The sequence below is a fragment of the Macaca fascicularis genome, chromosome 7 (assembly GCF_037993035.2).
Source record: "Macaca fascicularis isolate 582-1 chromosome 7, T2T-MFA8v1.1".
Taxonomy (NCBI): Eukaryota; Metazoa; Chordata; class Mammalia; order Primates; family Cercopithecidae; genus Macaca; species Macaca fascicularis.
The window spans coordinates 55830410-55854627 of NC_088381.1; the positions used below are offsets into that span (position 1 = coordinate 55830410).

Here is a 24218-nt window from a genome sequence, read left to right on the forward strand (position 1 = left end):
TTATCTACCTTTTTTGGGGGTAGAGATGGAGTCTCACTATGCTGCCCAGGCTGGTCTTGAACTTTGCTCATGCAGTCATCCCACCTTGGCCTCCCAAAGTGCTGAGACTGCAGGTATGTGGCACTCCACCTGGCCTTGTTTTTTTAATTTAGTAAAAAATACTTACACTTTAGGTTTTAAAAAGTTTAACACATTTAAGATTTAGAGTAGCTAAGAGTAATGTCCATTCATTTATCCTAAGTACCAAATAATACGTTAATTCCTTTGTTCCTGACCGGATCTTCCAAATTCTGCCTAGTTCTAAAATTTTAGGCTTAAGATTTTTATAAAGCCACAGGTTATAGTGACCTCGTATGCTCTTCCTTTCTAAGGATTCAGTATAATCTGTGAGTCTTTTGCCATCAAATTTTGACAGTTTTATGTAATCGCTTTCTTGTTCCTGTTGCCTAGTTGTCCTGGTTGTTAGGAACATGTTGACTTTTGAGATTAACACCTCTTATACAGAAATTAATTTCCTGAAAAGGCAGATTTATTGATTCAAAATCATTGATTTCTTTAGTTTTTGTTTCTTTTTATAACTGGCACATTGTAAATGCTTAGTGCTATATTTTTGTTTCTAAAAATCCAATCTTCTGTAACATTTCCCCATAATTTTGACTCTGAATTACAAAGCATTAAGATAGATTTTATTGTAGTTCCTGGCTATGTGCTAATAGTGACTCATTGGTATCCTTTAATATGTCAATGAAGTATTAATTACAGACTTAAAAAGTTGAGTAGAAAGATGAGAGCATAACCTTTGGCACTTCAAATTACCCCCTATTTGAAGTCAGTTTGTGAGCCAATAAATGTTTATATGGCACTTTGTAGCCATAAGTGCTGTTGAAAGGTAAAATAATTGGAGTGGCTCAGAAAGCTCTGTTCCCTGAGGCCCTGAAAAAATCTCACTAAGATATGCTTGGCTTCAAAAGATGACTCAACTATGAATTATTAAAGTAATCTTTGTTTTAAAAAAAAAAAAAGTTTTGCGGGTGTGGTGGCTTACGCCTGTAATCCCAGCACTTTGGGAGGCTGAGGGGGGTAGATCGATCACCTGAGGTCGAGAGTTTGAGACCAGCCTAACCAACATGGAGAGACCCCATCTCTACTAAAAATACAAAATTAGCTGGGTGTGGTAGCACATACCTGTAATCCCAGCTACTCAGGGGGCTGAGGTAGGAGAATCGCTTGAACCCAGTGGGGCAGAGGTTGCGGTGAGCCGAGATCACACCATTGCACTCCCACTCCAGCCTGGGCAACAAGTGAAACTCCGTCTCAAAAAAAGTTGACTATTAAACAACTGTAATTATCTGGACTAATAATCTGGTCCCTGGAGTACATGTGTAATCTAAGTTATATTGATAGTCTAGTGAACACCCAGTCACCAGCTGGCAGGTAAAAGAACCAGCTTAAAGCTGTTTGAAATAATTTTTTTAAATACCTATTAGATAAAAATAATTTTCTAAAAATGGTACTATGTTACTGCATAGAGGTCAATTATTTTTGTCTCTTAAATCATATAAACTATATAATCCATGTAAAGTGAACTGCTACTTATACATAAAGTAGAGCCTTCTTTTGGTATGAGATGAATGAAATATTTTTGCAAAAAGCTGTTTTTAAACTATAAAATGATGTTGAGATATTGTTCATCAATGCCGCATAGCAATAATTAGCACCCATCTCCTAGTTTAACAGGCACAAGAGCCAGGTGGGGAGGAAAGTACATGCTTGTCGAAGCTACTACCTTCCTCTTTTGTTGAAGTGGATAACCCAACAGTGTATTTTTATTATCACTTTAAGTACAGGTTTGGACATTGGTGTAATGTGGCTTTCTTACACTCCGTAAAGTACAACTCATTTTTGTAGTTTTCTAGTGTGTTATTTTAAAGCAGAACTTTGTTGAAAAAGAATAATTCTGAGAAACCTAATAGTTCTTCCAAAGATTTTAATAATATATTTGTGTATATATATATATGCCTAAGAATGATGACTTAGAAAGAAACAAGGCAAGTATTTTTTGTAATACATACATTTAATGCCAGCTCTTCTTCCTTTTAGACCTGAAACAGTGTTAAAAAATCAAGAAGTAGAATTCGGCAGAAATCGAGAGAGGCTTCAGTTTTTTAAGGTATAAATGATTCAGGGAAATTTTTGTATTGTAATATATAAACTAATGATAGGTACAATTTTTATATCTTTAGTTGTTTTTTGTTTGTTTGTTTGGTGGGGGGTGGGTGGGGAGACAGAATCTCGTTGTTACCCAGGCTGGAGTCCAGTGGCGTGATCTCAGCTTACTGCAGCCTCCACCTCCCAGGTTCGAGCAATTCTCCTGCCTCAGCCTCCCGAGTAGCTGGGATTAGAGGCGCACACCACCACGCCTGGCTAATTTTTGTATTTTTAGTAGAGTTTGGTTTTCACCATGTTGGCCAGGCTGGTCTTGAACCTCTGGCCTCAGGTAATCCGCCTGCCTCAGCCTCCCAAAGTGCTGGGACTACAGGCATGAGCCACTGTGCCTGGCCTATTTATTATTTTATTATTTATTTATTTATTTATTTTTATTTTTGAGGAAGAGTCGTGCTCTTGCCCAGACAAGAGTGCAGTGGTGTGATCTTGGCTCACTGCAACCTCCGCCTCCTGGGTTCAAGCGATTCTCATGCCTCAGCCTCCTGAGTAGCTGGGATTACAGGTGTGCACCACTGCCTGGCTAATTTTTGTATTTTTAGTAGAGACGGGGTTTTGCCATGTTGGCCAAGCTGGTCTTGAGCTCTTGGCCTCAAGCAATCTGCCCACCTCAGCCTCCCAAAGTGCTGCGGTTACAGACATGAGCCACTCTGCCCAGCCACTTTAGTAGTTTCTAAAGGCATTGTAGTAGTAGAACGCTTTTGTGCCTCAAATGAAATCTTATTGGAAACCCCATTGTGTAAAGAAAGATGAAAACAGTGGCTCTAGTTTAGGAGAGAGAGCTTGGAGGGAGCCTTGTACACTGAGCCTTTCTTTCTTCCCATTCCTGAGAATCTTTGGAACACAGTTGAATACTGTCATTTGTCTGGACTTTTTTAACATTTTTGTTTGACCTAAAGGGTGTCTTAATAAAAAATGTATTTAGGTTCAGTATCTGTATCTTTGTTTTTAACTATGTGATAATGAACTTTGTATTTACCGTATTGAACATTAGTTAAAATATTTTTAGTGTTAATATTACACCTTGATTGTGAACACAGATTCATATACTAACATTTGTATTTCTTAAATTTAAACAAAATATAGTGGAGTTCAAGAGTTTTTAAGAATGTGGCAGTAATCCCTCCTGGAACTGGAATGGCTCATCAAGTAAACTTAGAATATTTATCAAGAGTGGTTTTTGAAGAAAAGGACCTCCTCTTCCCAGACAGTGTAGTCGGCACGGATTCACATATAACGATGGTGAATGGTTTAGGGATTCTGGGGTGGGGTAAGTAAATGACTAAATATATTTCATTTCTTTTGGGGTTAAGAATGTCAAGAACATTGTAAAAGAACATAAATTACTGAGTTTTTATAGCCTCTTTGAGGCTCCGTGTTTTTCATCTGTAATAGCAGCAGCAACAACAAAATATTAATCGAGAGTTTGTGATCAGTGTTGTAAAAGAGGATTTATCAAAAGAAATTTACACAGTGCCTAGCACAGCACTACCATTTGTGAAGTAATTGAATGATGATGATATGTCTACAAAGGTTGCTTCTTTGTCTAAGGTATTTTGTGGCTTCTCCTGGTCTTCTTTATTAGTCCACATTTCTTGCCATTTTATACAAGGCCCTTCACAACCTCTGGTGTCCCTTTAGCCACTCACCAACACCCATCTTAGAGACTAGTCATTTCTTTACTTATATGGGCTGTCTCTTTTCTTTTTTTTTGTTTTGGAGACAGAATCTTGCTCTGTCACCCAGGTTGGAGTGCAGTGGCACAATCTTGGCTCACTGCAACCTCCACCTTCTGGGTTCAAGTGATTCTCATGCCTCAACCTTCCAAGTAGCTGGGACTACAGGCACATGCCACCACACCCAGCTAATTTTTGTATTTTTAGTAGAGATGGAGTTTTGCCGTGTTGGCCTGGCTGGTCTTGAACTCCTAGCCTTAAGTGATCCACCTACCTCGGCCTCCCAAAGTGCTGGAATTACAGGCGTGAGCCACTGAGCCCAGCTAACTGTGCTCTTTTATACCCCATGACTTTGCATAGGCTATTTCTTCTGGCAGAATGCATTCTGCCGACCATGACTTTGTTGAAATGTGTCTACTGTTAACTCGGTCCAAGACTGGCCTCAGTTATCTCCTGAAAGCCTTAACTCGCTTGCCGAGTTCAGTGTACCTCACTTTGTAAACTTACTCTTTCACAGCGTGTTATAATTGTTGAATTTTTTGTCCTTTTTCATTAGACTGAACTTGTTGAGGTTGGCAGAGACTGGATTTTGTTTTTATCTGTATCTTGAATACAGTACAGTGCCTACATAATGAATACTTAAACTAGTATTTTAACTTGAATATACTTAAAACTAATACTTTGTCTTGAATATAAAGGTAAAATAATAGTTTTTTGACCATGCGCATGGAGTCATTTCTTTTGGGAAGCCTTGGGTTCAGTGTCTACATTAATAGCAATATAGCAACTCTGTAAAGTACTATGTAAGACAAGCTCATGAAACACCTAGAGACTCAGATGTTACAGAGATAAATTATCTTTAAATATACGGTGCTAATATACCTGTCTTTATTACATTAGGGGTTGGAGGCATTGAAACAGAAGCAGTTATGCTTGGTCTGCCAGTTTCTCTTACTTTACCAGAGGTGGTTGGATGTGAGTTAACTGGGTCATCAAACCCTTTTGTTACATCCATAGATGTTGTTCTTGGTATTACAAAGGTAAGTTAAAGTTGTGGTAGCTCTACAACTTAGTGAACATTATTTTTATAAAAATGGAAGAGCCCTATGAGAGCAGGGATTTGGGTTCATTACTGCATCCTCAGGTCTCTGACATTAGCCATGTCATCATAGTTACAGTAATAACAACAAATGTAGCATTTACTTTGTACTAATAAATACAAAGAAATTTGTTGTGTTCACTTATGTTAGCTCGTTTATTCCTTGTAACAAGTCTGTGAGATGGGTGCTATTACTATTCTCATTGTAACTCTGAGAAAACTAAGGTACAGTGTAGGGTTTAGTGACTTACCAAAGGGTCGAAGGGCTGAGTAGTAAGGGGTAGAACAAAGATTCCAGGCAGTCAGATTCTTGAGTCCATTCTCTTAACCATTATGCCTTATTAGTGCCTTGTTGCCTTAATGAACACTTGCTGACTACATGATTTTTTTTTCATTTTTCTACGTGAATTTTTAAAAAATGTTTAGCAAAAGTTAATTGTATCTTCTTTAAATTATTTGCCCATTAGAAACTGTCGCTCTACTAAGTAATGCTTTCAAAAACATGGACTGTAGAAATGTGATATATCATTTTTCTGTTTCCGTTTTAACATTTCTCTGGATTATGTAAAAACCTTTTCTCTGAATTTCTAAAATACTGGCTGCAGAACTTCAATATGTATACTGAGCTTCTTAAGCGTATTAATACACAGACTCACGGATTTCCTAGTGAATAATAATTTGTAACTCTTCTTCCTAAATGTCTGGCTTTTACTAACTTTACTTTAATGATTAAGTCCTATTTTGTTAAACGATTGTACCTGGAAAGTGTTCCACATGTAGTTCCAATTTGGATCCCAGTCTCAGCATTTTTGGTTAGATGATTGGCACAAAGGCTTTCAGGAGTATCAGTCTCAGCATTTTTGCTTAGATTATTGATATGAAGGCTTTCCGGATGCTCCAGCTTAAGGAAATGATAATGCCTCCCTCCCAGCATTTGGTCTTGATCCTTCTTCCCTAATTAGAAAAGAATTTGGCATCTTAGAGAAATTTTTTTTTTTTTTTTTTTTTTTTTTTTTTTTTGAGATGGAGTCTCACTCTGTAGCCCAGGCTGGAGTGCAGTGGCCGGATCTCAGCTCACTGCAAGCTCCGCCTCCCGGGTTCACGCCATTCTCTGGCCTCAGCCTCCCGAGTAGCTGGGACTACAGGCGCCCGCCACCTCGCCCGGCTATTTTTTTGTATTTCTTAGTAGAGACGGGGTTTCACCGTGTTAGCCAGGATGGTCTCGATCTCCTGACCTCGTGATCCGCCCATCTCGGCCTCCCAAAGTTCTGGGATTACAGGCTTGAGCCACCGCGCCCGGCCAAGAAATTATTGATTCAATGTATGGTACCAAAAGATCAAGAAGTCAATTGGGAATTGCAGGATTATTTCTAAAGGAAAAGGAATATCCCATTATGTTTTTACAGAAATCAATTCTTTTCTTTAGACATCCTGAAAATTAATGCAACTTTTTAGCCTTCTCTGGCTGTTTTTTCCTGACAATATTACTATGTGTGTTTTGACATTTTAATTTATTGTTAAAAAATTAAACTATTAAGTATGTTTACATTTATTGAATATATTATTACTTCTTTTTTGAGACCCTGTTCCATTTATGATCCTTACAGGAGTAATCCTGTGTTGTTTTTTTGATGAGAGCAGCTTTTGGTTTGTAATATCTAATCTGTATTTCTCTCATCCTAAAAAATATAACCATACATGAGGAAACATCTTTACACTTAGGGTTTGAGTTTCTGTATCTATAAAAAAGGGTTTGGATTAAGTGATCCCTGGCACTTATAAAATGTTAGGGCTTAATATTATTCATAGATCGAGGATAGTTTCATTCTTAGTCACCTCCTTAGTCACTCGTATACCAATCTGAGACCATTTTACAATTTAGAAAAGACGAATAACTGGTTGGGTTACTTGAGAGTATAATAACCAAGAAAAATAATTTTAGAAGGAATTAAGTTTGAAACCACATGTTAACAAATTCTACCAAAGTGGGATTTGCCTGTGATTAAAGATGCTGTAAACACTTTGGCCAGTAATTACAATTTGAAAAATTTTTATAGTCAGTATATAATTTTTTATTTAAATATACAGTTTCATCAGTCTATTAGTATTTCATTAAGTCTAAGATGCCATCAGTGGTTAACAAACACCACTGTTTTATGCACTGCTAAGAAAGAACAAGGGGCTATATGCAGTGGTTCACACCTGTAATCCCAGCAGTTTGGGATGCCAAGGCAGGAGCATCACTTGCGGCCAGGAGTTCAAGACTAGCCTGGTCAACACTGTAAGACCCTGTCTCTACAAAAAAAAAAATTTTTTTTTAATTTGCTGGGTGGCCAGGGGCGGTGGCTCAAGCCTGTAATCTCAGCACTTTGGGAGGCCGAGACAGGCAGATCACGAGGTCAGGAGATCGAGACCATCCTGGCTAACACAGTGAAACCCCGTCTCTACTAAAAAATACAAAAAAACTAGCCGGGCAAGGTGGCGAGTGCCTGTAGTCCCAGCTACTCGGGAGGCTGCGGCAGGAGAATGGCGTGAACCCGGGAGGCGGAGCTTGCAGTGAGCCGAGATCTGGCCACTGCACTCCAGTCTGGGCGGCAGAGTGAGACTCCGTCTCAAAAAAAAAAAAAAAAAATAAGCTGGGTGTGGTGGCACATGCCTGTAGTTCCCAGCTGCTCGGGAGGCTAAGATGGAAGGGTTGCTAGAGCTGGAGTGTTGGAAGCTGCAGTGAGCTGTGATCACACCACTGCACTCCAGCCTGGGCAACAGAGTGAGACCCTGTTTCTAAAAGAAAGAAAGAAAAGGGCTGCCAGCTAAACAGACACACTATTGAGTTGATGTGCCCTGATTTCAAAGACATGAAAATGCTAATTATAGCCACCTTGAGCTTTCAGGCCCCTTTCTACCCTGATTAACAGTGACATTGGACCAGTCTTCTCTTTACTCCTTATCTTAAAATACCCCCAAAACCAGAATGAGTTGATTCTTAAGGACAACGAAGGATCTCATTCCTTCACCATCACTAGTATTGATTAAAAATTATATTTTATAGTTTTCAAACAATCCTTGCTAATCTTGTCTTTGCAATTTTGTATGTGTTTCTGTGTATCCCTTTTATAGCACCTCAGGCAAGTAGGAGTGGCTGGAAAGTTTGTTGAGTTTTTTGGAAGTGGAGTTTCACAATTATCTATAGTTGATCGAACTACAATAGCAAACATGTGTCCGGAATATGGTGCTATCCTCAGCTTTTTCCCTGTTGACAATGTGACATTAAAACATTTAGAACATACAGGTAAGAAGATAAAAGATCATTAGAATAAGCATGTTACATTTCCAATGTGTTTGATAATATTTTATAAATGACTACCTTATACATGTTATTTAATATTCACAAAATTACATTATGTTGAAACAACAACTTCCAAGCAAACATCAGATGTCTTTAAATTAGAGTGTTGCCGGGCGCGGTGGCCCAAGCCTGTAATCCCAGCACTTTGGGAGGCCGAGACGGGCGGATCACGAGGTCAGGAGATCGAGACCATCCTGGCTAACACGGTGAAACCCCGTCTCTACTAAAAAATACAAAAAAAAACTAGCCGGGCGAGGTGGCGGGCGCCTGTAGTCCCGGCTACTCGGGAGGCTGAGGCAGGAGAATGGCGGGAACCCGGGAGGCGGAGCTTGCAGTGAGCTGAGATCCGGCCACAGCACTCCAGCCTGGGTGACAGAGCGAGACTCCGTCTCAAAAAAAAAATAAAATAAAATAAAATAAAGAGTGTTGTGTCCTCAAACCCTAGTTCCCTGTGACGCATTGAAAACAATTTAAAGGACTTATTCAAACCATTGGTCCTGACTTGACTGTTTCCCCAAAATAATGGATACCTCCACCTCTACTTAGGGGTCAGAGATTGCAGTTTAATGGAAGTCAGCCTTAAACATATTTACAGCAGTCCCCTTCTACAACCAAGAGTAGAGGAGCTATCAGACAAAGGGGTTTGGGAACCAGTTTTCTATCTAAAGAAGAAGAAGCACAAAATTTTGCAAAAAACAACATAGGACCACAGGTTCCAAATTTTTTGTCACCTGATTAACTAGGAATTTTGGTCACTCTTCTATTGACTGTTTAGATTAAAGTAGAAAGTACCTATAAAACAAGATAATGTTGATATTTCATAAGGCTGCTCTTTAAAAAGTAAGATCTCTTTTTTTAATCTCTTTAATGAGGTAATCATTGCTGAGTTACTCATTTCTAAGCATAGATATATATTTGGAGGATATATTGTAGTATTCTTCAGTGTGTGGGCAGATTATTATGTTAGTTAATCAGACAGCAAAATTGATAAATGGTTATATAGAATCCTGGAGGGAATGATCCCCCCAAAGGCAAAACTTCTGCATTTGAGTTGGTAGAACATTCAAAGTAGAAATGGTTAGAAGTGCCTCATTCCTTGCTTATTAATCTTGAGTTAAGATTTTAGTGATCCTGTGTAACAAATTATCCTAAAATTTAGTGGGTTGCACAAGCAGTAATTATTAGCTCATGGTTTCAGTGGGTCGGTAATTGAGACAGGGCACAGTGGGGACAGTTCATCTCTGTTTCATGTTTCGAGCCTCAACTGCAAGATTTGAAAGGCAGGGCCTGGAATCCTGAAGGCTTGTTCTGCTTGCATGTCTGACAGCAAATTACGAGCTGTCAGCTGAGGACTTAGGTAAGGCTGTCAGGCAAAACACCCTCATGTGGTTTCTCTGTGTAGTCTGGGCTTTCTCACGTGGTAGATTCTCAAGGATTAGGAGAAAGAGAAATGTAAATGAATATGTAAATAGTATTTGTTTCTTGCTCATCACTGGAATTCAGTACTCTTACCCCCAAAGATTTCAAAATTCCTTACTGAGGCCAGGCTCAGTGGCTTACACCTATGATTCTGGCACTTTGGGGGGCTGAGGCAGGAGGATCACATGAGTCCAGGAGTTTGAGACTAGCTTGGGCGACATAGCAAGACCCTGATTTCTACAAGAAAATAAAAAATAAAAAATTAGCTAGGCGTGGCAGTACAGACTTGTAGTCCTAGCTACTTGGGAGACTAAGGAAGGAGAATCACTTGAACCCAGGAGTTCAAAGCTGCAATGGGCTATGATGGCACCACTGTACTCCAGCCTGGATGACACAGTGAGACCCTGTTTCTAAAAATAATAAATTTATTGGTGGGATGTTATGGCTCATACCCATAATTCCAGCCCTTTGGGAGACCAAGGCAGGAGGATCTCTTGAGGCTGGGAGTTCGAGACCACCCTATTAAAAAAAAAAAAAAACAAGACCCCCCCTCTCCCCACATCTGTACAAACATTTGTAAAAAAATAACCAGGCACGGTGGTATGCTACTTGGGAGGCTGACATGGGAGAATTGCTTGAGCTAGGGAGGTCAAGGTTGCAGTGAGTTGTGATTGCAGGACTGTGCTCCAGCCTGGGCAACAAAGTGAAACCCTGTCTGAAAAAAATAATAAGTAAAGAAATTTCTCACTGCATTTTGTTTGTTCATCTTGGTTTTAGGTTTTAGCAAAGCCAAACTCGAATCAATGGAAACATACCTTAAAGCTGTGAAATTGTTTCGAAATGACCAGAATTCTTCAGGAGAACCTGAATACTCCCAGGTATATGCAGAATAACCCACCTAGTAGTAAAGAGTGTAAATTGTGGTGTAATCCCAGTGCTTTGGAAGGCTGGGGTGGGTTGGTTGTTTGAATTCAAGAGTTTGAGACCAGCCTGGGCAATATGGTAAAACCCTTTCACTGCAAAAAAATACAAACATTAGCTGGGCATGGCTTGTGCCTGTAGTCCCAGGTACCTGGGAGGCTGAGGTGGGCGGATCGCTTGAGCCTGTGGGGCAGCAGTTGCAGTAAGCTGAGATCATGCCACTGCACTGCAGCCTAGGTGACAGAGTGAGACTTGTGTCAAAAAAGAAAAAAAAAAGGAAATTCTGGAGTACCTGACCACCTGGGTTTGAATCCCAGCTCTAAGACATGTTAGCTGTATAACCTTGGGCAATTTATTTAGCCTTTCTGCCTCAGTTTTCTCATCTCTTAGATACTACAATAATATCTGCCTCTAAGGATTCTTAGATATTAAAAACAAATTCATGGAATAGTTCAGACACATAGTAAATACTTAGTAAAGGGTAGCTAATCTTTTTGTTTTGCTTTTTGAGACCCAGTCTGGCTCTCTCACCAGACTAGAGTGTAGTGGCACAATCATGGTTCACTGTAGCCTCAACCTCTGGGCTCAAGCTCCCACCTTCCTGAGATTACAGGCGTGAGCCACCACCATGCTAAACCCCCTTTTTGTTTTAATATTACTATTTTTTTTAATGTTATTATTTTTTGGACCCTGGGCAGGGTCTCCTTTTACTGCCCAGGCTGGTCTCAAACTCCTAGCTTCAAGGGATTCTCTAGCCTTGGCCTCCCAGAGTGCTGGGATTACAGGCAGGAGCCGCTGGGCCTGGCTGAGGGGGTAGCTATCATTATTATTATTGTCATTATTATTATTATTATCATTATTATTATTTAAGTAATGTTATTGTAGCCCAGTACTTTTGTTTTACTCATTAATTTTACGTAGAGTTTTATTGTAGTGAATTTTGTAATATTTTGTGAAGTCTAGTTGTGGTTTTTGGGTTTTGGTTTTTTTTTTTTTTTTTGTAGAGAGAGGGTTTTGCCATGTTGCCTAGACTGGTCTTAAACTCCTGGCCTCAAGCAATCCCTCCTGCCTTGGCCTCTCAAATTGCTGGGGTTACAGGTGTGAACCACCAAGCCCAGCCTATGAAGTCTAATTTTTTAGTATTTAAAATAGTAATAGTGACTCTTAATTCTTTGCTCTAATTTATTTCTACTTTATGATAAGAGTAATATCTCCCTTCAGAATAATCAGTTTTGATGTTATCTGCATCTGGTTTACTTGTGTATTTTGCAAAATTCCTTTATTAAGATACACACTACTATGCAGTCTTACGTATTAGTTTTAAAGATATTTTACAATCTAAGTAAATACTTACCTGAAATTAGCCAGGAGTAGTGGCATATTCCCATGGTTCCAGATCCTCAGGAGGCTGAGTAGGGATGATGACTTGAGCCCAGGAGGTCAAGGCTGCAGTGAGCTGTGGTGAGCCACTGCACTCTAACCTGGGTGACAGAGCGAGAACCTGTCTAAAAAAAACAAAAACAAAAAAAATGCCGGGCGCGGTGGCTCAAGCCTGTAATCCCAGCACTTTGGGAGGCCGAGACGGGCGGATCACGAGGTCAGGAGATCAGGACCATCCTGGCTAACACGGTGAAACCCCGTCTCTACTAAAAAACACAAAAAACTAGCCGGGCGAGGTGGCGGGTGCCTGTAGTCCCAGCTACTCGGGAGGCTGAGGCAGGAGAATGGCGTGAACCTGGGAGGCGGAGCTTGCAGTGAGCTGAGATCTGGCCACTGCACTCCAGCCTGGGTGACAGAGCAAGACTCTGTCTCAAAAAAAAAAAAAAAAAAAAAAAAAAGATTATCTGTTGGAAATGTATATCAAAATAGGCAGAATTCATTTCCAGGAAAGACTTAATTTTAATAAAATTCATTTTCTAGGAGTGTGTCAAGGGTTTCTAACAACATGGCTTTACAGTTTTAGTTAACTGTTCGTTAAACTCCATGAGGACAGGAAATTTGGTTTGGTATTGTATCCCCAGCTCCTAGAACAATGCTGGCACATAATAGATATTCAGTAAACATGTTAGGTGAATAAATGAATACATATAGGACCCATAGAAATTGAATTTGTGTGCTACTTTGGGCAAATCTTTTTACTTCTGATCATTTTCCATCATTTTCACCTCTATTTATTAGATCTAGTGCTTTTTCCATGTATTTTCCTTCTTCACATTTTTTAAACTACAGAAGTGGAAAGAATAAGAAAAAGGGAAAACTTTGGTGGTAGAATAAAATGAAATAAATATGCCTGTTACAAACCCTTGGCTAGGTGCGGTGGGCTCACGCCTATAATCCCCACACTTTGGGAGGCTGAGGCAGGCAGATCACCTGATGTCAGGAGTTCAAGACCAGCGTTGCCAACATGGTGAAACCCCATCTCTACTAAAATTACAAAAAAAGAAAAAAAAATTAGCCAGTTGTGGTGGCGGGGGCCTGTAATCTCAGCTACTCAGGAGGCTGAGGCACAAGAATTGCTTGAACCCAAGAGGCGAAGGTTGCGGTGAGCCGAGATGACACAACTGCATTTCAGCCTAGGCAACAGAGTGAGACTGTCTTTAAAAAAAAAAAGAAAAAAAATGGCCGGGTGTGGTGGCTCACGCCTATAATCCCAGCACTTTGGGAGGCCGAGACGGGCAGATCATGAGGTCAGGAGGTCCAGACCATCCTGGCTAACACGGTGAAACCCTGTTTCTACTAAAAATACAGAAAATTAGCTGGGCGTGGTGGCATGTGCCTATAGTCCCAGCTACTCGGGAGGCTGAGGCAGGAGAATCGCTTCAACCTGGGAGACAGAGGTTGCAGTGAGCTGAGATCACACCACTGCACTCCAGCCTGGGCAACACAGCGAGACTCTGTCTCAAAAAAAAAAAAAATTCTCACCAGGCCAGGTGTGGTGGCTCATGCCTGTAATTACAACCCTTTGGGAGGCCAAGGCAAGAGGATTACTTAAGGCCAGAAGTTCAAGACCAGCATCATAAGCAAGGCCCTGTCCCTACAGAAAAGGGATGGATGGCTTGAGCCCATGAGTTTGAAGCTGCAGTGAGCTATGATCGAGTCACTGCACCTAGCCTTGAGTGATAGCAAGACCCACCCATGCTGGAGTGCAGTGGCGTGATCTCAGCTCACTGCAACCTCCAATTCCCGGGTTCAAGCAATTCTCCTGCCTCAGCCTCCCAAGTAGCTGGGATTACAGGCACGCACCACCATGCCCGGCTATTTTTTGTATTTTTGGTAGAGACGGGGTTTCACCATGTTGGCTAGGCTGATCTCAAACTCTTGACCTCAAGTGATCCACCTGCCTCAGCCTGCCAAATTTCTGGGATACAGGCGTGAGCCACTGTGCCCGGCCCAAGACCCTGTCTCTTAAGAAAAAACAAAAACAAACTTGACTATATAAAGAAATTAAAATCATTAGGATGTTGATTTCAAGAGAAACTTCTTAAATGGATATTTATGGGCAAAGACTAGGATCACCTGAATCCACTAAATGAAAGTATAAGTAAGCCAGGTGTGGATACTCACGCGTGTAATCCCAGCATTTTTGGAGGCTGAGGCGGGAGGATTGCTTGAGCTCAGGACCAGCCTGGGTGACACAGTGGGACCTCATGTCTACTAAAATTCAGTTAGCCAGGCATGGTGGCGCATGCCTGTAGTCCCAGCTGCTTGTGGGGCTAAGGCGGGAGGATCACTTGAGCCCAGGAGGTTGAGGCTTCATTTAGTCCTGACTGTGCCACTGTGCTCCAGCCTGGACAACAGAATGAGACCTTTTCTCAATAAAAATAATAATAATAAATAAATAAATAAAGTGTAAGTAGTTGGATCAGTCAGAATAAACAGGGATATAAAATAATGTTGAAAGCCATGATGAAAAGTTTCGAGTTGATTATATTCACATAAATGCATGAAGGAAATAATAGAAATACCAGAAGAAATAAATAAAAATCTAGTTGGGAAGTAAGATTTTTAACAAAAAATACGATTTCTTAACCAAGGAATAAAAGCTTGGGTTGCTGGCCAGTGAAACCCTCTGGAACAGGAAAAAGAACCCTTTCTCTGCTGTGTCCCTTCAGCACCCTCTAGTGACCAGTTGTCACATCATGTGTGCTGACAAAGGAGAAATGTTTACTAACGGTTTACCTCTGTGATCACAGAGCTGGCAAAGGAGGGTGAATTTGGTGCTCAGAGGCAATAAGTTGAGAGCTGATACAGGCATCTATTTTATCATTGGACATCAGTTAAGACAGTGTTTATCTTTATGAGAAAAAACACTTGGGAAACCAGATTTTGTATATGCAGTACAGTTGGTGTTGTGGTAGTTTAATTGCATACTGATCTACTAGTCTTGCTTTTAGCAAATTTTCATGTTTCATACATTTAAATGTGCTTGTTTTAAAATCTTTATTTCTTGGGATTGAGGGTGTATTATACTATTAAAACAAATTGCATTAAAATAAATACGAATATACTTATTCTGCTTTAGAAAGTAATGCTTGAATTGGAATCCATTGTAAGAAATTCTGATTCCTTGTTCTTTATCTTTCTCATTTCCTAGGTGATCCAGATTAATCTGAATTCAATAGTTCCATCTGTTAGTGGTCCAAAAAGACCTCAAGATAGAGTTGCTGTGACAGATATGAAAAGCGATTTCCAGGCTTGCTTAAATGAAAAGGTAGGTTATTGTTATCTGTGTTTTTCAACCCGCTTTGTGCTAAGTAGTAAAGAACCAACAAGGTGACCCATAAACTCAGTTCACTGCTATGTTTTATATATTATGGCACACACCAGCAGCCCCCTTATTTTCCTTCTGTCTGATGTGCCAGTCAGTCATTTGGTACAGTTCTATTGTGAGGATCAGAGATTGATTGTGTCTATTTCAATTAAAATTATATACAATTTAAAGTTGAGTTTGTTAGTCACAGTAGTCTCATTTTTAAATGCTGAATAACTACATATGGGTCTTGTATTCATGAACAGCATAGATAATTGAATACATCATTACAGAAACTTTCTTCTTTTTTGAGACAGAGTCTCACTTTGTTGCCCAAGCTGCAGTGGCACAATCTCGGCTCACTGCAACCTCTCCCTCCCGGGCTCAAGTGATTCTCCTGCCTCAGCCCCCAAAGTAGTTGGGATTAACAGGCGTCTACCATTATTGCTGGCTAATTTTTGTATTTTTAGTAGAGACAGGGTTTCACCATATTGGCCAGACTGGTCTTCACCTCCTGACCTCAAGTGATCTGCCCACCTCAGCCTCCCAAAGTGTTGGGATTATAGCCATGAGCCACCACACCTGCCCTACTCTCATAAAATTTGGTAAATGTGACTGAATAGCAGGTGGTCTCTGGCTTTTTGGGGTTTGTATTTTCTGTCTCAGAATCACAGTTTTAGTCTTGTCACTTTCTCTATTCTGAGATCTCTAGTACTTGACTTTCCTTTCAGAGCCTTTCTTTTTATGATTTCTTGACTTTTTGTTCAGAAAATGTTAAACTTGTACAAAAACAAAATAGTCCACTGAATTGCCATGTACCTGTTAATTAGCTTCAATAATTAGCAACTCATAGCCAATCTTGTTTCGGCTATACCGCACTGACACGTACAGGATCCCTTTGGAGGAAATCTTTGGGGTCATTTTAGCAGAAAAAAATATGTGCCATCTCTTGAGAATTACTGTAAACAGGGATGATTAAGAACAACAAAGCCAAATAAGATCTGGATTCTGAGTGGTAGGCTGGACTTACTTAGTAGATAAAAATTTTGCTTGTGAACATACCAGACTCTTATTGTGCCTATGCAGATTTATGTGTCAGCTGAATTAAACAACTACTGAATGTTATGGGCCTTCAGCATCACTCACAAATATGATTTTTAATGTTAAATTATCAGATGTCCAGTCTGCTATGTTTTCTGCCGGTGTTTTATTCTGTACATACTCAGAATATTTAGTTTATATTTTTGTGGAAATTTGTATAGGTTGGATTTAAAGGCTTCCAAATTGCAGCTGAAAAACAAAGGGATATTGTCTCCATTCATTATGAAGGAAGTGAATATAAGCTGTCTCATGGATCAGTGGTCATTGCTGCAGTTATCAGTTGTACCAATAATTGCAATCCATCTGTCATGCTTGCCGCAGGTGGGTTGTAGTTTATGGCCATACTTTTTTTTTTCCTTAATTATTGTTAGCTTTTCTGTTATTGTAACTTTCTGTTTCTTAGATGATGCAAGAGTGTCTACATTTGATATTGAGAGACTTTCTGTTATTTTAGTTAGGTCTTAAGGAGCCTGAGTTTGATTTATGTTATTTTGTTTTTATTACACTGAAGGTAAATTTACTGTTTACTATAACTTACCTATCAATTAATTTTAGGTTGTATCTGCTTCTCTTGTTAATTTAGAACTATAGTTATTTAGCAGGTATTTCTTGATTATCTGGAAGTTAACCATAACAATGTGGGAGATTTCATTAAAAGTTATAAAAGTAGTAAAAGATCATTGTCTTGGCAAGGATTGTAAATGAAATCAATTTGTATGCCCATTGGAACATTTCCTTCGATGTATAAGACCATGTATAATGTGTTACATTCCCCTTAGCTTATTGTAATTATGACTTTAAAATGGTTCGCTTTAGAAAAAAGAAAAGAAGAAAGAAAAAAAAGATGGTTTTGTTAATGTGTACTTACATATGTGCATCTTTTGTTTCCAGTTGTGTGAATGATGTCAGCCTGTATCTTAATAATTTTCAACATAAAGGCTAGTATATTTACTGTAATTTTAAATTTGTTGTAAATGAAGCAAATCAGTAGAATAAAGTGGAAAAAATAATGACAATGAGTTTATGAATTCATAGTTTAATCTGAATTGGAGATGAATCTGTTAAATAAATTACTTCTCACTTTTTACTTTAATATGAGTGAGAGAGGGAAAGAAACATTGGCATAATAAATCACTGTTTGTTGGCTGTGCAGGTCTTTTGGCTAAAAAGGCTGTTGAAGCTGGTCTGCATGTTAAACCTTATATAAGAACAAGTTTATCGCCAGGCAGTGGGATGGTTACACATTACCTCAGTTCAAGTGGAGTATTACCGTATCTCAGTAAGCTTGGGTAAGTGACAACTATCGCTGTTCATATTGATATTGGTGTTCAGTAGGTACTGAAGCTTCTTGTTTGTGCCTTTCATATACAAAGAGAAGATAGAGAGCCAGGCGCGGTGGCTGACGCCTGTAATCCCAGCACTTTGGGAGGCCGAGGCAGGCAGATCACAGGGTCAGGAGATCGAGACCACGGTGAAACCCCATTTCTACTAAAAATACAAAAAAAAATTAGCCGGGCACGGTGGCTGGCGCCTGTTGTCCCAGCTACTTGGGACGCTGAGGCAGGAGAATGGCGTGAACCCGGGAGGTGGAGCTTGTAGTAAGCCAGGATCTTGCCACTGCACTCCAGACTGGGCGACAGAGCAAGACTCCATCTCAAAAAAAAAAAAAAAGATAGAGGCCGGGCGCAGTGGCTCACGCCTGTAATCCCAGCACTTTGGGAGGCCAAGGCAGGTGGATCACGAGGTCAGGAGATCGAGACCATCCTGGCTAACACGGTGAAACCCTGTCTCTACTAAAAATACAAAAAATTAGCCGGGCAAGGTGGCGTGTGCCTGTAGTCCCAGCTACTCAGGAGGCTGAGGCAGGAGAATGGTGTGAACCCGGGAGGCAGAGCTTACAGTGAGCCGAGATTGCGCCACTGCACTCCAGCCTGGGGGACAGAGCGAGACACTCTCAAAAAACAACAACAACAAAAAGAAAGGAGGATAGAAAAAATATGCTTTAGTTTTACTTGCTACCTTGCCATTACCATACAATTTTTGATGCCTTATCACTCAGGAAACACTTATTGGGCATATCAAATGAGCAAAGCACCAGCTCAGATACACAGAAGTAGGAGATGTGGTCTTAGCTTCAAGATACTTAGTTGGAAAGACAAGACAAACAAGTATAACCAAATAACAGTTACAGTATAAGAAAAGATACCAAGTATGCACAATGTCTGTGAGTTGTGTAGGTCAGTTCAAAAAAGAAAGAAATCTTACAGTTTGCATTTATTAACTGAAAATTGTCATAATTTTAGTTTTATGAGGTTATTGGGTCTATAATACATAAGTTTAAGTTGTCCCTGAACTTTGGAGAAAGTAACTTACGATTTTTGGGCTGGGCGCGGTTGCTCACGCCTCTAATCCCAGCACTTTGGGAGGCCGAGGCAGGTGAATCACGAGGCCAGGAGTTTGAGACCAGCCTGGCCAATATGGTAAAGCTCCGTCTCTACTAAAAATACCAAAATTAGCCAGGCATGGTGATGCACACCTCTAGTCCCAGCTACTCAGGAGGCTGAGGCAGAAAAATTGCTTTAACCCGGGAAGCAGAGGTTGCAGTGAGCCGAGATCATGCCACTGTACTCCAGTCTGGGCAAGAGAGCGAGACTCCATCTCAAAAAAAAAAAATTACATACGTTTTTTATGTAATCCAAAACAATTGATGCTAGTTGTGCAGGAATTGTTTGGTTTTGAGACAGTGTCTTGCTCTGTTGCCCACACTGGAGTGCAGTGGTGCAGTCACAGCTCATTGCAGCCTCGACCTCTTAGGCTCAAGCAGTCTTCCTACCTCACCCTCCTGAGTAGCTGGGACCACAGGTGTACACCACCACACCCAGCTAATTTTTATATTTTTAGTAGAGACAGTTTCGCCATGTTGGCCAGGCTTGACTCAACCTCGTTGCCTCAAGTGATCCGCTCATCTCAGATCGGATTACAGGCCTGAGCCACCACATCCAGCCTAGCTGTATTTTCAGTGTCTGTTTTGGAACATATGAGTCATCAGTTCCTTTGCAAAATGATAAATTTTCGATTTTTTTGCTTTTAGAATAGCATCTGAAAGTAATTTAGAGGACGGTGCCTGTAATCTTTTAGTTGTATCATCTTGGATTTATTGTCAGGGACTCTTCTTGGGTTTAACTGGTTGATAATTAAGAGATTACTCCTATCAGAGTGCCCAGTTACAGTGCCTCTTTTGGGACCTTTGGTCAGGTTATTATAGCCAGGTCCTCTTTACATTTTAAACCCTTGGATGGAAGTACAGAATCAATTATTTTAAAAGGTCATGTTATATTCCTAGCAAGTAGTATTTGGGGGAATTCTCTTGTGCATTGATAAGTGCTGTTAAGGCTCTTCAAAGATTTGCATTCAGCTTTGAGACCTGCCTGAGCATTTTTATTTTTTATTTTACAAAAAAAGTAGCTGGGCCTGGTGGCGAGCGCCTGTGGCCCCAGCTACTCAGGAGGCTGAGGAGCAGAATTGCTTGAGCCCAGGAGGTTAAGGCTGCAGTGAGTTTGTTCAAATAGCATGCCTGAGAGTTAGACTTGATTGCTCAGAATGTTGTGAAGTGAATATATTGATGAAGGTTAATCCATGTGTCATGAATAGTCTTTTAAGTAATCTTATTACAGGGATAGAAATACAAGATAAGACTTATCTTTTCTCTATAAATATTGTGATGTGCTATTCAGTCACATTTATTTTTTGAAATGCAGATTTGAAATCGTTGGTTATGGATGTTCAACTTGTGTGGGAAATACAGCCCCCTTATCAGAAGCAGTTTTAAATGCGGTAAAACAGGTAAAATGTGTGGATCGGCAAGCCATCTAAATGGTTTTCTTAACTATGTTTTGTTATTAAATTATAGAAAATATATATTGATGTGTTTATATTTCTGTAAACTCTGCACCTCTTGGCAGTTGCAACCTGTGAATGTTTAAATGATTGAAAGACTCATTTGTAGATCCTTGAAATAATTCCTTCATAATATAAGGAATTGATTTAGTTTATTCGCAAGATGGATAGTTCTGTATTTAAAAGTTAGTAATATGTTTTTTGGTTAATCTCGCCCTCAGACTTTAAGATTGGTTATATATGATTATCCAAATTTGTACCATCTCTAGAATTGAATATGTTTGTGTGTTTGTGTTTTTTTTCCAGGGTGATTTGGTTACCTGTGGAATTTTATCTGGAAACAAAAATTTTGAAGGTCGTCTTTGTGATTGTGTTCGTGCCAATTATCTTGCCTCTCCACCGTTAGTGGTAGCTTATGCCATAGCAGGCACAGTGAATATAGATTTCCAGACAGAACCTTTAGGTATCTTTTCCTTTATGTATATGTATACCTACACATATGTTTCCCCATAGAAGTCATTATATTTTTGAAATGTTTCTTAGACCATCTATTCTTTGAATTATTTCAGGAAAACTTATGATAATGTATAGTTATTAATTTCTGTGTTTATGTGAAGAAAATAAAATGTGCAGGTAATTAGTTCTTCCAGCCGCTTAAGCCTGAAGCACCCAGTTGAATCATTTACTTGATGTCCATAATATGTCTTTGAAAAGGTATGAACATTTTCAGAGAGTTATTTTTTTACTGAGTGTCATGTTCAAAAATTTTAACCAGGTACTGACTCCACCGGCAAGAACATTTACCTGCATGATATTTGGCCTAGTCGAGAAGAAGTTCATCGAGTAGAGGAAGAACATGTTATACTATCCATGTTTAAAGCATTAAAAGATAAAATAGAAGTAAGAGTCTTATGTGTTTCTTAAATAGTTTAATCAATTTGCAGTGTTCTTTTATTTCATATATCTTGTTTTCTGACTAGAATAAAAATTAAAATTACGTTATTTTGAATGCGGTTTTCAATGTGTAATAGTTTGTATCTGGAATCTATAATTAAAAAGCAAATGGCGGCTGGACACAGTGGCTCACGTCTGTAATCCCAGCACTTTGGGAGGCCAAGGCAGGTGGATCACCTGAGGTCAGGAGCTCAAGACCAGCCTGACCAACATGGAGAAACCCCATCTCCACTAAAAATACAAAAAAATTAGCCAGATGTGGTGGCACATGCCTGTAATCCCAGCTATTCAGGAGGCTGAGGCAGGAGAATCGCTTGAACCCGGGAGGCAGAGGTTGCGGTGATCCGAAATCGTGCCATTGCACTACAACCTGGGCAACAAGAGCAAAGCTCCATCTCAAAAAAAAAAGGAAAGAAAATGTCTTAGAGTATCAGAATTGATTAGTGTTGATTGGATGATCCATGCAGCAAACCATCGTGGCACACATTTACCTGTGTAACAAACCTGCATATCCTGCATATGTACCCCAGAAGTTAAAATAAAAGTTGAGGAGGAAAAGAAAGAATTGATTAGGTGTTCAGAATACATCAGTGAACAAAACCCAGAATTCTCCTGGGGAGAGGCAAATAAGCTGTAAAGAGAATAATTATATAAATTATGCAATTTTAAAAAATTATTATTTATTTTTTGGTGTTTCTTGGGAGATGGCGCCCCACTCTGTCACCCAGGCTGGAGTGCAGTGGCCTGAACCAGCTCACCGCAGCCTTAACCTCCTGGACTCAAACAATCCTGCTTCTCAGCCTCCCGAGTAACTGGGGCCACAGGCGCTCAGGCCCAGCTAATTTTTTTATTTTTTGTAAAATAAAAAATAAAGATGCTCAGGCTGGTCTCAAACTCCTGGACTGAAGTGATCCACCCACCTCAGCCTCCCAAAGTGTTGGGATTACAGGTGTGAGCCACTGTGCCTGGCCTAAGAAATGGTGAGATTTTTGGATGTAGTTTGAAGGCTTTGATGTGGAACAAATATATCGAAAAAGCAGAGGGTTTTTCTCCATTATAACATTCTTAGACATTAACAGCATACCTCATACATGCTTAATCTCTCTGTGGCAACATGTAGAAATCTTTCTAAATTCTTTAACTTTTTTTGGACTCTGTAGTCTTTATGTTCAGTTTATATTGAAACTTTCCCCTTACAGTGTACCTGGAGATCTGGTATGCTAGAATTTGAGGAGCAAATTTTTAATCATTCTGTCCAAAAACCTCATGATTTTTTACAATGCACTGTTTTGGCTGGGCATGGTGGCTAACGCCTATAATCCCAACACTCTGGGAGGCCAAGGCACACGTATCACTTGAGCTCAGGAGTTTAAGACCAGCCTGGGCAAAAATAAAAATTTTAAATTAAAAAAAAGAAGAATACACTGTCTTAATTTTCTTTCCAAATGGATAAGGCCTATTTTTGTTGTTTTTGTTCTGACCTAAGTACTATTTTATTCCGTTGATCATTCATGTGCCTCTTCTTCTGAGCTCTTTTAACTGTATTCACAGATGGGGAATAAACGGTGGAATTCCTTAGAAGCACCAGATTCAGTTTTGTTTCCATGGGACTTAAAGTCTACTTATATCAGATGCCCTTCATTTTTTGATAAACTCGTAAGTACTGTTTGACTATTTGATCTTTTAAAGATTGTTATAAACTAAGAAGTCTTGTAAAGAGTTAAATGCCTTGAACTTTTACCTTCTAGACCAAAGAGCCAGTTGCACTCCAGGCTATTGAAAATGCCCATGTCTTATTATATTTGGGAGACTCTGTCACAACAGATCATATATCACCTGCAGGAAGTATCGCTAGGAATAGTGCTGCCGCTAAGTATTTGACAAACAGAGGGTATGTGTACATGGCTTTAGAGTGTTTTTGTTTTTTCTTGTTTCTTATTGATTCAGAGGCTTCTATTGGTCATGTTCCTTTTTTCCAGTAAATACACGCTATCGTAGATATCTGACTGCCAATGTGTTTGTCTTAAGCAAGAATGGAGAATGGAGGGGGGCGGTACCTTCTGTACTTGTCTTTGCTTGTGACTTTAGACAATGAAATTGCAATTTTAAATTGAGCCCTTATAGTCTCAATAAACAGCTGATTGGAAATAAGATTTTTCTTTTTCAGTGCTACTTTATTGAAAAATCAGCTTGGTTTTACCTACCAAATGAAGCCTGCTCATTTGGTTAAAACCAGCTTCCCATAATGGGAGTAAGGAATTTAAATGTGTATTTTATGGGCTGTGAAATGTACATGTGTGAGGCTGGGAATGATGTGTATCAAATCAAAAGACAATGAATTTCTGCTTCATGAGCCAAAAATTTTATAGGAACAATAAATGTAAATGTAAAGGCTGTTTATATTGGAGATAAAAACTTTAGTAAGATTTTATTTCATTTCTACATGATTAATCATGTAGAGTTGCCCTGTTATCAAAGGACTGTTTTGACAATGAGACAAAGTTTTGCTAAAAGCAGAATGTGTAGTACTGCTACCTGATTAGCTTATTGGATGCTTGTTTGATGCTTGTGTAATTAAAATGACAAGCTTTTTCATTGATATTTATTTATTTATTTTTGAGACTGTCACTCAAAAGACTATCACTCTGTCACCCAGGCTGGAGTGCAGTGGTGCAATCTCAGCTCACTGCCACCTCTGCATCCCAGGTTCAAGCGATTCTCCTGCCTCAGCCTGCCAAGTAGCTGGAATTACAGGCACACGCCACCATGCCCAGAGAGTTTTTGTATTTTTAGTAGAGACGGGGTTTCACCACGTTGGCCAGGCTGGTCTCA

General features: G+C 39.6%; 1 protein-coding gene across 1 annotated transcript in view; it reads left to right on the plus strand.

Annotated features, from left to right (window-relative positions):
* Positions 1-24218, plus strand: part of IREB2 (iron responsive element binding protein 2) — a 64117-nt gene that overhangs the window by 29838 nt on the left and 10061 nt on the right. The window contains exons 6-18 of the mRNA XM_005560209.4: positions 2101-2170; positions 3310-3493; positions 4800-4939; positions 8116-8287; positions 10541-10641; positions 15279-15395; positions 16697-16856; positions 17689-17824; positions 20294-20378; positions 20739-20895; positions 21208-21332; positions 22938-23042; positions 23135-23277. Coding sequence (XP_005560266.1) covers positions 2101-2170; positions 3310-3493; positions 4800-4939; positions 8116-8287; positions 10541-10641; positions 15279-15395; positions 16697-16856; positions 17689-17824; positions 20294-20378; positions 20739-20895; positions 21208-21332; positions 22938-23042; positions 23135-23277 — 1695 coding nt within the window. The remainder of the gene's footprint in view (positions 1-2100; positions 2171-3309; positions 3494-4799; positions 4940-8115; positions 8288-10540; positions 10642-15278; positions 15396-16696; positions 16857-17688; positions 17825-20293; positions 20379-20738; positions 20896-21207; positions 21333-22937; positions 23043-23134; positions 23278-24218) is intronic.